This window comes from Thermobia domestica, chromosome 7 (genome assembly GCF_964235325.1).
Source record: "Thermobia domestica chromosome 7, izTheDome1.hap1.1, whole genome shotgun sequence".
NCBI lineage: Eukaryota > Metazoa > Arthropoda > Insecta > Zygentoma > Lepismatidae > Thermobia > Thermobia domestica.
The window spans coordinates 175,950,027-175,967,641 of NC_137460.1; the positions used below are offsets into that span (position 1 = coordinate 175,950,027).

A 17,615-nucleotide genomic window follows, 5' to 3' on the forward strand; every position below is an offset into this window, starting at 1 on the left:
ACCTAAAGAAAACAAGTAGGAGTCCCTTATACTAACCATTCATCTACTATATTTTGTTTACTAAAAATATTTTCCATGCAGCAAAATGCCATTTCACACTGAAACATTAACAACATAAGAACAAAGTTTTCAAGAAAATTTCCCAAAGCTTATGTATTAAAAGTATCCCGGTATTCGCCCAGTGGTACTGCAAAATCACTAGTCAGGATGCCTCGTATCGAAATTTGAACCTGGAGACTCCCAATTACAAAGGTCAACGCTAACCAGTAACCTACGTTCGCTCAGTAAATGTCATGAAATTACTTTTCTGTAATTATTTTTGGAAAATGTTTATTATTTTCATGAAGCAAAGAGTGCATCTTCTACTTGGGTTGAGAACTATATACTATACTTCTAAGAGTCAACTAATAGTTGATGTTTATTATTTCCGTCGAGTTTCTACGTCTGCTAAGTTATTTCAATTTTTTTTAAAGCTTTCCCTTCCGGTTATGACAATGATTAGAAATGAAGAGTCCTCTTCTTATACAATTCTTGATCATTGTAACATTTTTTAGTCTAAATTCTGAATTATTGAAAATATTTAAATTAGTTAGAATGAAGAGGATAATACTAAGAAACATGATTAGAAAAAAAAGAAACATTGTTGTTTAACGAATTGATAGAATCAAGCTTTTTCAAAACATAAAAAATACTGTATGGTATGGGATGATCATGGAAAAAGTAAAAATAGCCATCGAGGACACACTAACCAATCACTGTACGCAGGTAAGTCAAGGTTCGTTAACTTGAAAATGAAATGAAATGAAATCTTTGAGTTTTACGTCCCGCGGTTATGCCGGTTAGGCTAAAGGAGACGGTGATGATGAATAATGAATGAAATGGTGGAATGAAGAAAGTAGGAGGAAACGGGAGAACTCCGAGAAAAACCATGCACACTGTGTTTATCCACCACAAAGTTCACTTGGCGGGGACTGGGATCGAACCCGTGACCCCAAGCACCAGAGGTGAACGTTCTATCACTGATTCGTTAACTTGGTTATATGAAGAAATCACTAACAGAAAATAGCTGATAGCTTTACGCCTAACCATCTCAGCGACCTCGAAACTATGAACTCTACATGAACACCGGTTGTCATTTTCGATCACTATATGTTACTCCCTTCCCAAGGTTGCTTGAAGCTCCCTTCCAAGGTCGCAAGCTGTCTTGCCCCTTATCCTAATGCATGAAAAGCAAATAATATTTTCGCTAGCGAGGGGCAGGGAAGGAAGAACGCACACAACTCGCTGTATAGCTTTAGGGCAAATACCTAAAGGCACAAGCAATAAACCACCTGACCAAGAGCAATGTTGCGAAACATAAGGCAGGGTAAGCCCACGCTCAGCCTGTTCGGCACAAAATCACTGACCCTTCGAACAAGATAACATTATTGCGCTCTCAGAGTCAGGTTTTAATTGCATTTGTGTTGAAGTACGTTTTCTTTGATTTTTAAACATTTGATGAATTTCTTACACACTGTTGTGTATGATATTTTCTATGTGGAATATTATTGAATATTTTCTACTGTACACATTGTGTAAATAGAACTCATCTGTATTTCTTACATTGACTTTGAAAACTTTAGCAATGCCCTCATGCGCTGTGTACGGCTTTAAAATGAACACACGAAATAGAAAAGTTGGTGAAGCGAATGTCAAGTTCCGTTCATTTCCAAAGCATGGAGATTTACAGCAATTGTAAAGCAATAGGAGTGTAATTTTGTCATCTGTGGTTGGACCCAAAAGGCCGTAGGTCCACGCTGCTTATGCCCTTAGCAGAGCTGAGCTGATTTTGAGTTTAACATCCCGTTCAGCACCGAGGCTATATGATATGTAGACCTACTGGTTAACGTGGAATCCGAATCACATGAGCTCCCACCGGGAATCGAACCTGGGTCTCCCACGCCAAACGCACGTACGCTAAGCTTGTGCCCTTAGTTTTATGAAATTTACCAAATGAATGAATATCTACATATTTTAACACAGTATATGAGTTCTTTGCTATTGCTTTTGTAGTAATATTTTTGTCATTAATTTGCTTTATTATGTATCTTTCTATATAAAATAACAAGTTCTGGCTGGCTGATTGATCAACGCTAGGCCAAACCGCTTAAGCTAGAAACTTGAAGTTTAGAAAGGGCATATGATTTGTAATGTAAGGTTCCACTAAAAGAAGAATATTTGGAAATTTGAAGGGAAAAGGGAGAAAGAGGAGTGGCAATTATCTTAAAATGCCCATACCTTGGAATCTTTGAGTGTTAACGACATGAAATTTGGTATATGGACTTCTCATTTAAAATAATTAGATATGTATGTAAGCGTTTTTATGATATTTGCCCTAGAAAGGAAGAAAATAGGGTAAAGTTACAATTGTTATAATTGGATGGTCATAACTCGAAAATCGTTAAGGTTATTGACATGAAAATTGGTTGAGTTGATTTTGAGTTTAACGTCCCATTCAGTAGCGAAGCTATATGAAACGTTAACCTACTGATTAACGTGGAATTCGAAATACATGAGCTCCCGCCGGGAATTAAAATTGGTGTTTAGGTTTTGCAAGTAAAACAATTAAAGACATGTTTCTGCGTTTTTTCATTTTTCCTTAGAAAAAAAAGGTTTAAATTGTAATTGGTAAAATAGATTGGCCATATTCCAAAATCCCTTAAGAGTATATATATTACGGTTAGAAGAAAAACAGCAGGAAGTCAAAGTTGGGAGTTGAAATTGTTACAATAAGATAGCCATATCTCGAAACCACTTAAGATCATAGGTCTTAGGGATATGAGAAGTGAGAGGTCGGAGAAAGAGCAAATACAAGCGTCTGGGGGCGGACTCCCGCCTAGACGAAAGCAAGTTATGCAATAAAAAAATTTGCATCAGTTAGACTTTACACGGCGGTTTCTGGGTGTTGGTTTTTGAAGCTCCAAGTTAATCACATAACTTCAATTTACATGTCTTTATTTTCTAAAATTCAGCAGTTGTTTATAAGTGGGTATTTTGGACTCAAATTTTACATTTAAATTCATATGTTTTTTCGTTATTTATATCTGGTATCAACTTTGTTTTCTTTATCAGAAAGATAGAAGAAATTTTCGATTATTTTTACATGTTCCTGTGTCTCCCATGATAGAACTAGAGGTGATATGGGTTTCGATTCCCGTCAGGAGTCGTGTGGTTCGGGTTCCACGTTAAGTCGTAGATGCACGTCTTGTATAGAGTAGTAGCTGAAAGACACGCTTCTAAACCAGTTTTCTTTCTTTCAATCTCCTTCCTCTTTGGGCACGCATAGGTTCAAACAGAAACATTCTTCACGGTTGGAGGACGCAAGGCTACTGTACCATAAGCGTACAACCCTTATGGGACTAGGTAGTGAGTTGCGCAGTTTGAGTAGCACACACGAATAAACCACGCTTACATTTATTATATATAATTAATAAAATCTCATATTAGGACTTACTCTGCACGTCAAACTTTTAACATATGTGACTTTTTAGATTCTGTTCTTCTTCTACTTTATTATTATTATTATTATTATTATTATTATTATTATTATTATTATTATTATTATTATTATTATTATTATTATTATTATTATTATTATTATTATAGCTATATGAAGCAATTATCTCGGCAAACTTGGTTAATACACACCATTCAGCAACCGGTAGTTGTAGAAATCTGGCTTTTCCAACAGTAGTTGTTAGCTCAATCGGTAGAGCGCTGATCCATGGATGCAAGGGTTGCGAGTTCGAATCTAGTCTAAGTCAAAAGATTTTTTTCCTGATATAATTCTTGAAATGGGAATGTTTCTCTCTCCACCTTTATCTCGTAATTCTGAATAGAGATGTTTGGATGTGAAAGGAAAAGTATACTAGAATATAAGAAAAGAGAGGTAATTTACATGATACCTTTGGCAATTTTTAACTATATTTTCACCTATCTAGGACGTTTCTAAAAAGTTCAGACTTCTAGAGCTCCTTTTCGCTCTCTTATCTGTCCTTTAACTAATTTCTACAGTTACTTAGTGAATCACATATACATATATTACAGATGTCGTATCTCTTTCTCTTCTCTCTACATCATGTCTGGAGGTGAACGTTTTGACAATAGGTTACAAACACGATTTTAAAAAATAATACGATCTGCGATATCAGTGATACATATTGTGGTGTTTAACTTAACATATAAAACAATAAATAGAAAAACTGAGAATACGAATCTTTTCGTGCACTGATGCTTCAATAGCAGTGAACTGATGCTTCAAATCTGTGTCTTTACTCCCTTCACCTATGTTAATTCCCTAGTCAAAATAAAAACTCTTCAAAATTAATCACAAATTCTTATACAACCATCCCTTCCTTGGAGTATTGCGCGGTCACATACCCGTCACTGCGATGTAAAGGCACTTATGGCGACGAGGATACATAAAACAATTGGTATCAAGCCTGTAGATTTTAATAAGAAAAAAATAATTATTTTTAAGTTCGTTCTGGCAATGTTCTTGATGGAGCATTCTCAACTGGTTTAGTATTGAATACACTTCTGTTAGTACAAAGGCTTGTATGTCCCTCTTTTTTATGAACTGTTAAAAATTATTTCCTTTATCAGGAAATTGCCCGAATCTTATTATTTCCTTTATCCGGATATTATTCGCTATCCTGATATTTGGTTATTCGGATATTATCCCTTATCCGGATTTTATTCGTCATCCGGATATTGTCCGTTAGCGGGACATTATCCGTTATTCTGATATTATGTTATCCGGATATTATCCATTATCCGCCATCCGGACATTATCCGCCATTCGAATATTATGTTATCCGGATATTATCCGTTATCCGTCATCCGGATATTATCCGTTATCCGTCATCCGGATATTTTCCGTCATCGGTCATCCGGATATTATCCGTTATCTGGATATTACGTAGGCAAGTCAAGAAAGACTTGGACTGATTTTTTTCCCGGCAGTTCTGTTAACGCTGGAGCTTCATAGTTTGGCATACAAGTAGGGTGGGCCTTGCTGTGCATATATATAAAATGAAGGAATCATTGCATGTTTGGTAACCACGACTTTTTATTGCAGGTGATGTTCTGCGCCGCCTCTAGAAGTCGCCTGTAGAAGAAATGGAGTCATTACGAGATGAACAATTTGCAGCTATACGGTTCTGCTATCGCCTGGGGAAAAGTGCAACAGAAACTCTATGAATGTTGAGAGCAGCCTACAAAGATGACGCTCTGCCATGAAGTACCGTGTTCTGGTGTTTCAAAGAGTTTAAAGAGGGCCGAATGACAATCACGAAAGCTGATGGACCAGGTGTATCAGCGTCAGCTGTTAATGAAGTGAACATTAACACGGCAGCAGTCATTGTTAGAGAAGATCGCCGCATCAGTATCGACGATCTGGCAGCCGCACTACGCATATCTCATGGCAGTGCCTTCACAATTTTGCATGACCACCTCCACATGAGCCGAGTGTGTGCTCGATGGATTCCGCGACTCCTGACACCAGAGCAGAAGGCCGTTCGAGTGGAGACTTGCAGGGAGCTGTTGCAAAGGTTTGAGGTTGGTGGAGACGCCTATATGGAGTCAATTGTCACCGGCGATGAGTCACGGCTTCATCATTTCGATCCTGAGGGCAAGCAAGCCAGTATGCAGTGGAAGACACCAGGCTCGCCCACACCAAAAAAGGCAAAGATTGTGAAGTCGGCAGGCAAGGTGATGGTGATCTCGTTCTTTGATCATCTTGGTATGGTGTATCAGCATGCTGTTCCCTCTGGCACTACTGTAACTGCAACATATTACGTGTCAGTCATTCAGATCTTACGGCAGCACATTGCGAAGAACCGATCAAACCTTCGAAATGGCGGCTGGAGACTCCACCATGACAACGCGAGACCACACGTGGCACATGCTGTCCTCGAATACCTACATCAGCACAATATCAACTGTGTGCCACACCCACCGTATAGCCCAGATCTCGCACCGTGCGACTTTTTTCTATTCCCTGCCCTAAAATCCAGACTGCGTGGACGCCGCTTCTCCGATAATTCCGAGGTTCTGAAGGCATCGGAGGCGGTTTTGAAGGACCTCTCAAAGAATGGCCTGCGACACGTGTTTGAGGACTGGAAGACTCGAATGAAAAAGTGCATTCAAATGGGCCGGGACTACTTTGAAAAGGATCATGTGCCTGTTGCTGAGTAATAATAAATTGCCTAGAAAAAAATCAGTCCTAGTCTTTCTTGACTAGCCCTTGTATCTGTTATCCGTCATCCGGATATTGCAAATCCGGATAAGTTTCTATCCGATATCCGAAAAAAATGTATCCAGATATGGCCATCCCTACTCCAGATAATGTCATTCACGTTCGAATGCCTCACATGTCTTCCGGAGCTACTTATACAAGACAGACGGTGTAGACCGTTCTGCTTGGCTGATGCACCACATTTAGAGCAGTTGTGTGATTCACAGATGTCTACTCCTAGCCGAAGTGCAAATGCAATACGAAAACTTTCGTTTTGAAGGTGCAGTCCTAGGGTGTGTGAGGGTCATGCCTGTAGCCAAGCACCTGAAATTGATGATGAGGAGGCGAGAAGTCTAGCCTTATCCTCTTGACTGTCTGCTTCTTGTAATAACATTGATTGATATAATTTGATGATTGGCTTGTCCCAAGTTGATTGCGAACTTCTGCCCGTTATTTCAGGAGGGCTTAAACCAATTAGGTTAGACCAGTCAGATATGCAGTTTTGGACATCGGATTCTATATCAGGCTCATTCAGTTGGTTGAGGAGTATCTCAATGGTATGCCGGGAGCCATAGAACGACGTTAAAAATGAAGGATACGCCAAATCTACAACCCGACGAATACCAAGACCTCCAGAATCAACTGGAAGAAAAGCCTGCATCCATGCGTTGCAATGTATGTTACAGTTGACTAACGATTCCATTTCACATTTCAGAACGGTGTCAAACTTCTCTAGTAAATCGACTTCACGCCAAGAAGTAGAACAGCGTAAAAAAAATAGATTATTCTTGGTATGGAGAACGACGCACGAAGGAGATAAAAAGCTGAATGTGCAGAGACTAATTTAAATATAGCCCGATGTCTGCTGCCATAGTTTGATTATTGTGTAGCTCACTTAAAATTGTGTCAGGATCTCCTGCTATAGTACCGTCATCTAAGTAGCAGATATTTAATTCACTGTTGATCCTAGACACTATGGACTGAATTGTCATGGCGAACAAAGCGGGACCTAAAGGATCGCCTTGTTGTACTCCAAGTTGCGAGAGTATAATCTTATCACCTAGAAACAGGTTACTTGGTTGCGCATAGCATTGATATACATAGTGATAAATCGATGGAAGATTAGTTTTAATTGTGAGTAGCGTAGCGTCTCGGTTCAGTTCATTAAAAGCGTTACGAAAGTCTAATTTCAGAAAAGCCTTTTGTTCTGAATGGGGGGTAGAAAAGTAAATGCGAGCTGCATGTGCTGCGGCTTCGGGTCCATTGGGGACGCATGCTCCCAATTTGTAAGGGTAAAGGAAACTTACGACGGATTCTTTAATTCTGGAACATATTACTTTTGCTGATATTCTTCTCCAAATGTTCCCTACTGGAATTGGTTGAATTCCACCGCTCTTCTTATTAAGCGCAATAAGTGATGTTCCAAAAAAGATTGGTCTTATTTCCTGAGGTACATTACCTGAAAGGATTAAATGAAGTAATTCTAGGATCATTGTAGTTAATATTTCTTTTGAATCTGACTCATGATGTAGAAGTATATCCGTAAGAATCGAAGGACGGAGACCATCAATACCGTCAGCTGATCCAGATGGGAAGGATTTTACAGCGTATCGTAATTCAGAAACTGAAACTCTTGGTATATTAGGATAATTTTTAGGAGGGTCTGGTAATGAAAAGGTGTGTGAATGTGAAGGGTGCTTCTCCTTAAGCACTTCTAAAACAGATTCATTAGGTGTGGCGATGATATCTTCAGAAATTAATAATCTGACTGCACCTATTATGTCTTCATCGTTGAGTTTGTTTTCGACTCTTTTGGTGTTATAGGATGTTGGATCAGAAGAAAGTTGAGGTTTGCGTTTGAATTTTTTTTGAATAATCATGGAGTAACGCATTTCGGTGAGAATCATCTCATTCGCAAACTCGTTGCTTGATCCAGGTCGTTAAGTTTTTAACTTGATCTAATTGTGAAGGAACATTGAATACTGCATACGGGAATAATAACAGATCCATCCATGCGTCTAGGTCGTTTCTGTTTACAATACGACGGATGACATCATAGAGAGAGGTAGTCACAGATGAACGAGCACCTCTTGGAAGTCTTCTTAGTAAAGGAACAGATGACTTTAGTTCGGCTATTAGATTGCAAAAGTCGGAAATTAGATGTTTTTCGTTGTGATTATCTAATTCAATTCCACTTGATGAGGAAGGATTATAATTTAGAGATGACTTCTGTTTTGGTATGGAAGGATTATTTTTCTTATGGAGAGTTTGGTTACTTTTGCTAATGTGGATGGCAAGTCCTCCTTGATTGGCCAGATGTTTTTCACAATGAGAGCTTGATACATATTTTTCATCGTATGAAAAATTAACTAATTTATCATTGTTTGTAACTGACACGCTTCCAATGTCAGAAACTTCCTCTATATTGTGACTCTCCTGGCAGGAAGCATCATTAGAGATTAAGTGATTTCCGTCATCATAACTTTGATCAGGCCTTTGCTGGTCAGCCGCCACACTGCACAAATACAATTCAGGATTGTTAAGCTCCTGAACCGACTCCATCCACCATTGTTGATCAAAAAAAATTTAATAACTTAAATAGAAAAATTTAAATCTGATCAAAATAACAAATTAACAATTTTCCAATAACGAATTGGAAAGAAAACATACAATAATATCAAAGTTTAAATCATAAAAACACCTCAATAGTGAGAGGTATCGTTTATAAAAAGCACTTCTGCAGAATCACATCTCTTTCTGATATATATAAATGGTTCATTATTTTTATATAATTATTCATGCATTGAAGAAAACAGAATTTCAAACCAAAAGGTTTACCCTAAACGATAATCGAATTCACAACATTACCATTTGAAGTTCGCAGTTTATCACTGAGGTAACATGGCTACTCTGGCTGACCTCCTTCTAAAAAAATCTCACGGACAGGATAATGACATTAAATGACAATAACAAGATAATGAAAATGACAATGACATGATATTCAATGACAATGAAGGCACAAGGACATTCCCAGGGCAATAATATTCATATCCGTCGTAAATGCTATTTTTCCATTTCTTTTCTAATTTTACTATGGATGCGATAACTATGTTCGCTCTCTTTCCTTTCATTTGAAATGTTCTTTTACGTATAGAAATTTTAGTTTAGTTATATATGTGCTTGTGAATGAATATGTGCTAACATGAATGCGTAGGTTCGAAATATAGTATCATTAAATATTTCAATCAATTTTACTTTTAAACACCGTTCTCGTGGATTTTCTCGGGGTTCTCCCGTCTCATCCCACTTTCTTCATTCCACCATTTCATTCATTCCGAAGACACCCAAAGTTGGATTTAGAAAATATTTGGTTTAAACAGCCATAATCAATGCGCTCAACCTTTTCAGAATAGATTGTATATACCTTGGTTCTAAGCAAGAATAACCAATTTTTATTTTCTGACACTACCAAACTTATAAATTGGAACAATGTATCTCCTCTAAACTTTGTCAGGAGTTCATCAATGTCTAATGGAAGAGATTGGAACCATAAACATATATATATATATATATATATATATATATATATATATATATATATATATATATATATATATATATATATATATATATATACGTGGCCCTCGTATTTAAGTCTCACCTAAGAAGTTAATTAGGACAGATTCTCCATCATTTTGATGAATTGGTAATCATTTACCTACACAATAGAACGAGAAGGACCAGTCAAGCATTCACGTATTAAGACAATGGACCTATACAACTTTACTAAAGGTTAAAATATTCACTTTCTTAAATTTTACAGATGTTCCTATTCACCCCTCTCCAAAATCGAGGAAACATCACATGTATCCTGCTGAATTTAGAGCAAACGTCCTATAGAACTGCAAATCATTTCTCCTTACTAGGGACTATGGAACTTCTGCCATCTGCCAATTTTCTTAGTTTGGGTCAGGTACTAGTGAATGAAATTAATATTACATATACTGCCACATGTCAGTCTATGGCATATATTATGTGCCAACACGTTTCAATGCGACATTTCGTTCTTACCGTAAACGGCATTCATTCAAAGACATATTTGAAGTCCCGACATCCTCTTTGTAACTGAAATAAGACTCTTGTCCCACTGCTCTGCGCTTTTATTTGTTTCTGACTTACAAGCAGTAGTACGGATTTTATTTGCATTCTTTTATGTTCATAGCTTCTTCCTTCATTGGCTATCCGTTTCTGGGCTAGGAGTTTTTGGTGTACGGGATAATCCAGAAATACCTGACTTTGGCATATTTAGATTGGTTGACGGTCCTTGTCACAAGATTAGTTGTAAATATTAGGTCATAGTAAACGTACAAATGTCCAAAATTATTACTCAACCGCGAAAGTATCGAATTTATTATCTGTTATGGGCTTTATGAACTGACAAGATATCTTGACGTCCTTGTATTAAATATTCAGTAGCCATATGCTGTGTCCTCTTAAATTATCATTTGGAGTGGTATGATAGACAACTTTATTTAATATATTTCTTTAATTTGGCTTCTTATATTGATATTCCATGAACGACGTGTACGTGTTAAGTTGACGTGTATCTGTGAAGGATGAGAAAGATATCTGTTGGATACTTTGAAATTAACAAACACAGTATGGAAGGGCGCAAAATTTCAAAATCAGATGCAATCGCCAATACGAAAATGATGGTCGCCAGTATCTCTCACGTACAAATTATGAGAGGCTCCCCCCTCCGGCCATTGGTTTGACAAAGAAAGAGATTACATCAGAGAATAAAATTTCAAACCAGATAATTAGAATCAGGATAATCAATTTTGAATTGGACAATTCATATACATGTAAATCATTCTTGCTCAACACTGGTCGCCAGCTCTAAATTTCTATTAGGAACATCTTATTCTCTTAGACAGTTTCATGTCTCGCTTACCTTACAGATTTTTTCTTTGGTTTAGGGGATGCAAGATATATTTATATATATGGGGTGTTTCAAAACCACACCGACAACTATTGGGAGGTGATTCCTGACACCAAGATCAGCGAAAAAATATAGACCAACCTCGGTGCAAAAATACTTCCCTTCGGAGTTATAGGCTGCCGAAAACTTGAAAAATTGAAATTTGAAAGTCCATAGCTCCAAAACTATGGGACCTACCGTAGTCGGGTCAAGACTTCACTTTGGAACTAATATGTGCACTATCCAAAAATACATGTTTCAGAATCCTAACGTACTCACCTAACAATTTTTAGAGAGGCAGTTTGACTACGGGCACATAATGTGAAGTACTCACAAAGTACCTCTATAAAAATCGTTGCGGAAGTACAACAGGATTCTGAAACATGGATGTTTGGATAGGGCATATACTAATTTCTAAGAGAAGTCTTGACCCATTTACGGTAGGTCCCACAGTTTTGGAGCTATGGACCTTTAAAGTTCATTTTTTTCATGTTTTCGGCAGCCTATAACTCCGAAAGGAAGCATTTGCGCACCCAGGATGGTCTATACTTCTAGTCTTATCTTGGTGTCAAGAATCACCTCACAAACTTTGTCGATGTTGTTTTGAAACACCCTATATATATATATATATATATATATATATATATATATATATATATATATATATAGTCGTTGTATTACTCTATAATATAACAATTAAATGCTTGATTCCGATCTTCGTTATATTCAAATCTTAAGGTTCATTAGAATTTGATGCCACTAAATTAACAAGAAATGTTAAAAGGAACACATCTTTCACATCCTTATCACACCTACTGGGGTGTAACGTTTACGATACCAAATACTACGTATGGTAAATTAGGACAGTTGACGGAAGTAAAGTTTGACACAGCTAGAAGTCTCAAGTGCAAATATCACGGGATATATATCCGATCATTAGAACGTAAGAGCCAAGGATATAACTACACATTTTTCCTGACGAATATAATAATATTTATAATATTAATAGCTGAATGATGCAAAACATGAAGATACGTAATCATCAGCTCTTCTGAAAAACTGTCGGGAATGGCTTAATATATTTTGTAGTATTTCTTGGTTATCATGTGATCAGTTAAGAGCGGGATACGGACAAAATCTCGCGGTCGAAACATTGCCGCCCAAAACCTCGCGTGCCAAAAACCTCCCATGGGCAAAACCTCGCCTCCCAAAATCTCCCGTGGCCAAACCCTCGCCGCCCGAAACATCGCGCGCTAAAATCTCGCCGGGACAAAACCTCGCGTGGACAAAACCTCGCCGCCCATAATCTCGCGTGACCAAAACCTCGCCACCCAAAACCCCGTGAGCCAAAATCTCGCTTGGTCAAATCCTCACCGTCCGAAACCTCGCGGACCAAAATCTCGCTTGGCCAAAAACTTGCGGAATGAAAACTTTCCTTAAAACTTACCCAATGAGTTTCTTAATATGCAATTCCATATTACAAATATAATAATAATAATAATAATAATAATAATAATAATAATAATAATAATAATAATAATAATAATAATAATAATAATAATAATAATAATAATAATATAAAACATCGCGTGTGTGGGCTTTCTGGGGTATTCCCGTTTTTTCCCACTTTCTTCATTCCATCATTTCCTTCATCCTGATCACGTCTCCTTTAACCTACAGGACATAATACAGAAACGTAAAAACTCGCATATTATTTCATACTTTCATAAATATTATTCAATTTTGTTAGAATTTCCTAAGGTCACCGTCAAAGCGAAATAAAAACCATCCTAGGCTCAAACTCCATCTATATTGAAAATTTGATTGAGACATATCGGGTGGTTCAAGAGTTATTAAGTCACAAACGCAGCCAATTTAATTTTTATGTATTTCTATGTTTCCCCCTTTCCCTCTGCCTTCCCGTCAAAGTAAAATGATGAAAACTACCCAGCGGTAACCTGATCTGTCTGGCAAATTCGATCGAGATTGATCTCTTGGTTCAAGAGTCATTAAGTTTTATTTCTTTTTACATATCTCCCTCTCCACTTCATTATGCCGTCAAAGTGAAATTACAAAAGACATCTCAGGTCCGAGCCTCATCTATGTTGAAAATTTCATCGAGATCGGTCGGGTGGCTCAAGAGGTATGATGTCACAAACATAGTAATTTTCATTTTTATATATACAGATTTTGAGAGCACGCGTTAGGTTATTTTCTTGTCATTATTTTAATGCAATTATGTGTTATTACAAAATATATACATATAGCAATATATAGAGCTTTTTACATCGAAGAAATTGTCGTGATGAGGTTTTGCCCTGGCGAGATTTTGGACCGCGAGGTTTTGACCCGGCGACATTTTGACCCGCGAGGTTTCGGGCGGCGAGGTTTTGGCCTGGCGAGGTTTCGTCATGGCGAGATTTTGGGCCGCGAGGTTTTGTTTATAATACATTATTATTAAGTAAACCATTTGATGACACTTCAGCTGAAACAGAAGTTATCACAACCAAGTAAATGTCCCCTTTACAGCCATATTTTCTAGAACGAGTTGGTGTGAAGGACTTGTATAGTGGTGATAGACAAATAATAATAATAATAATAATAATAATAATAATAATAATAATAATAATAATAATAATAATAATAATAATAATAATAATAGTTATTCAATGGAGAGAGGCCCTGTACAGTTGAGATATATGTTCCCCCTAAAGCATACAAACGATTTCCTTAAAATATGCACATTCCTATGCACTTTACGAGAAAAGTTATTAACATTTTTTGCTTTGCAGAAAAACTCGAAAAGAAAAAAAAATTTTTCTGTTGAATTTAGACACAAATTCACTGCCCACTGTTCCTCGTATCCAGTCGTCCCCTTGAACAAATCTGTAGAAATGCTACACTGTGTATGCAAGATGAAGCCGTTGATACAGGTATACCGTTTGTGGCTGAACTGTTTACTGTTACATTAGAACTCTAAGGTCTGTGTTGGAAATATGTAGTCCTCCATACAGTCTCTACTAGCCAAGAAGATACAGCAACCCTTCTCTTATCTCTTGGTCCAGACGAGACACTTCCCGACGCAGTTCTCACCTGATCGGTAGAGCTAAATACTATTTGTTTTTTTATAATTATTATTATATGCGGTAAACACGAGAAAATATTATCCTTTTTGTGGATAGAAACCTGAGAATAAAAAAAAATAATCTTCAGGCGTTGTTTCACACAATAGTATCACTGAGTCCAAATGTCACTACTACCATGTTGAAGTCCCACTAATAATGGAGTTTTTTTTTTTTAGTAACTCCGCACTGGCTACTACTTAATATAACTAGTATATCTTGTGTAGGTTCGTATTCTTTCCGTCCACTACATTAATTACAATGCAAAACATGGTAGCGGTAATCCTGACGGAAGATACAAACAAACACACAAAAAACTCTCACGCCGTGAGAAAAAGTCTCAAAAATTCAGGACAATATACCCGCCGTGGTGATGTCTTCCGTCGCGAAATTTCCACTGTCTTTCTTTCCCCCGCTCTTTACAATGCTCTTTTCTTTTGGCCACCCACGCCAGAGAGCCACGCTATGCCGCTCCATTGTTCAAATATCCACCCCTACCAGAGGGGTTCCCTCTGGGTGGTTTCTTGCCATTTTGGAACAATGACATTTTAAAACATACAAATTTATTTAATTGTAACTTAAACCACATTCATCGGAGAGTAGTGCCGAGTAGATCATGTAACTACTCATTCTTTGTAGTTTACAGAGATATCAAACATTATTCAAAACACTGAAGTTTTAACCTAGAAAATTTCATTTAATCACAACCCTATGTGCAAAATTTACAGATGTAGCTCTCTCCTCCCAGCACTCTCAAGAGGTACTGCCCTCCACCAAGAGAACGGGGAAAAAGAGAACCACTCCTCTAGCCCGCTGAAGCCTCAAAGTTTGTTATGTATACACGACTCCAAAAGTGCATTACCACCTGCAATTCTCCTTTTCCTGCAATAGCAGGCAACCCAAAAAGCTCGGCGCTTCGGTTGGCTGCAAATTCGAAAGGCGTTGGACCAAACCTCAATTTTGTAACAAATATATCAGTGTGGCAAGCTGCAAATAAGAGAATAAAAAAATTGTTAAGAATGACAATTTTATTATCGTGACGGAGTTGGATGACATCAAAAGTTACAAAATGTTCTTACTTAAGGAGTACAAACAAGATGAATGGCAAGAAAAAGATATCAGAGGGAGCCATTTCTGTCCTTCGCCCCCCAAAAAGAATCTCATTTAAAAAAAGAGTTATATAATTCAAAGGTTTAATATAAAAGCCCAAATCAAAATTTAAAAAGTTGACACCCGAAAGGCAAGAACAACTGAAACGAAATGAGTGCAATTGTGCACAGATATTGCAGACGTAAAATGAAGGAATACGGTTTCGTATTTTAATAAAAAAAAGGTTGGGTGGGGCATGGGCCTCTCCAAACATTTGATCACGAAACATCAAAAGTGTTGGTAACAGTATGTCACATGTGTATAAAGAACATAAAGAATTGCAGCGAAAATTTACGTATGGACAATACGAAAAAACAAACGAATACGGGCTTTTTATGTTCTGCGGAAAAAACATTTTAGGGAGCAAAATCCCCAACACAAAATTTTGAAATTTGACACGCGAAAGGCAAAAGCAAGTGAACCAAAGTGAATTAAATTGTGCACAAATATTGTAGATGTAAAATGACAAAAAGCGGGTTCCGTATACTCCTGCAAAAAAGGTGGGTAGGGCAAAGACCCCTCCAAACCTTTGATCACGAAATGTCGAAAGTGCTAGTAACAGTATGTCAGATGTGTGTAAAGCACATGAAGACTTGCAACGAAACTTTGTGTATGGACAATACGCAAAAAATAAACATATACTGTGTTTTATTTTCTGAAAAAAGACGGGTATTGGGGGCAAAAGCCCCTACCCAAAATTTTGAGTGTTGACGCCCGAAAGGCAGGAAGAATAAACCAAAGTGAAGAAGTTGTGCTCAGATATTGTAGACATAAAATGAGGGAATACGGGTTTAGTATATTCCTAAAAAAAAAGGGTTGTTTGGTGCACCGACCCCTCCAAACCTTTGATCACGAAATATCGAAAGTAGTAGTAAAAGCATGTTGGATGTGTGTGTAAAGGACATGAAGAATTGCAGCATAACTTTATGTATGGACAAAACGCCAAATATAAACGCATAGTTATTTTATTTTTTGCGGAGAAACGGTTTTTAGGTTGCAAAAAAAAAAAAAAAAAAAAAAACCAGAAAATTCTGAAAGTTGATGCTGAATGCTAAGAGGAAGTGAACCAAAATGAATGTAATTTTGCACAGACATTGTAGACGTGAAATGATTATACGGGTTTCGTATTTTCCTTCAGAAAACTGTTGGATGGAGCACCGAACCATCGAAACCTTTGATCACGAAAAATCGAAAGTGCCATTAACAGTATTTCAGATGTGTGTTAAGGACATGAAGAATTTCAACATAACTTTTGTATGGACAATACGCAAAAAATAAACATATACTGTTTATTATTTTCTGCGGAAAATCGGTTTTAGGGGGCAAAGTCCCCCACCAAAAATTTTGAAAGTTGACACCCGAAAGGCAAAAAAGAATGAACCAAAGTGAATGAAGTGCACAGATTTTGTAGACATAAAATGAGGGGATACGGGTTAATTATATTCCTGGAAAAAAGGGTTATTTGCGGCACCGAACCTTTGATCACGAAATATCGAATGTGCTAGTAACAGTATGTCAGATGTGTGTAAAGGACATGAAGAATTGCAACATAACTTTGTGTATGGACAATACGCTAAAAATGAACGAATACTGTTGTTTTTATTTTCTGCGGAAAAACAGTTTTAGGGGGCTAAAGAGCCCACCCCAAAATTTTAAAGTTGACTTCCGAAAGGTAAGAAGAAGTGAACCAAAGTGAATGAAATTTTGCACAGATATTGCAGATATAAACTGAGGGTATAGGAGTTTCGTATCTTCCTGTAAGAAACGGTTAGGTGGGGCACGGACCATTCCAAACCTTTGATCACGAAATATCAAAGGTGCTAGTAACAATATGTCAGATGTTTCTAAAGGACATGAAAAATTTGAACGAAACTTTTTGTATGAACAATAGGCAAAAAATAAATGAATACGCGTTTTTTTTAATTTTCTGTGGATAAATGGTTTTAGGGGGCAAAAGCTCCCACTCAAAAATTTGAAAGTTCACGCAAAAAAGACAAGAAGAAGAAATGGACCGAAATGAATGAATGATATGTGCACAAGTATTGGAGAGGTAAGATGGGGGAATATATGTTTCGTATTCTTCCTG

At 37.2% G+C, this 17,615-nt stretch overlaps 2 protein-coding genes across 4 annotated transcripts in view; both read right to left on the reverse strand.

The window, feature by feature from the left end:
• LOC145690578 (uncharacterized) overlaps window positions 1–17,615 on the reverse strand; it is a 622,228-nt gene that overhangs the window by 554,764 nt on the left and 49,849 nt on the right. The window lies entirely within an intron of this gene.
• On the reverse strand, window positions 7,117–8,169 carry LOC145689420 (uncharacterized). Its single transcript, XM_081763577.1, has one exon. It carries the CDS (start codon window positions 8,167–8,169, stop codon window positions 7,117–7,119), a length of 1,053 nt encoding a protein of 350 aa, XP_081619703.1.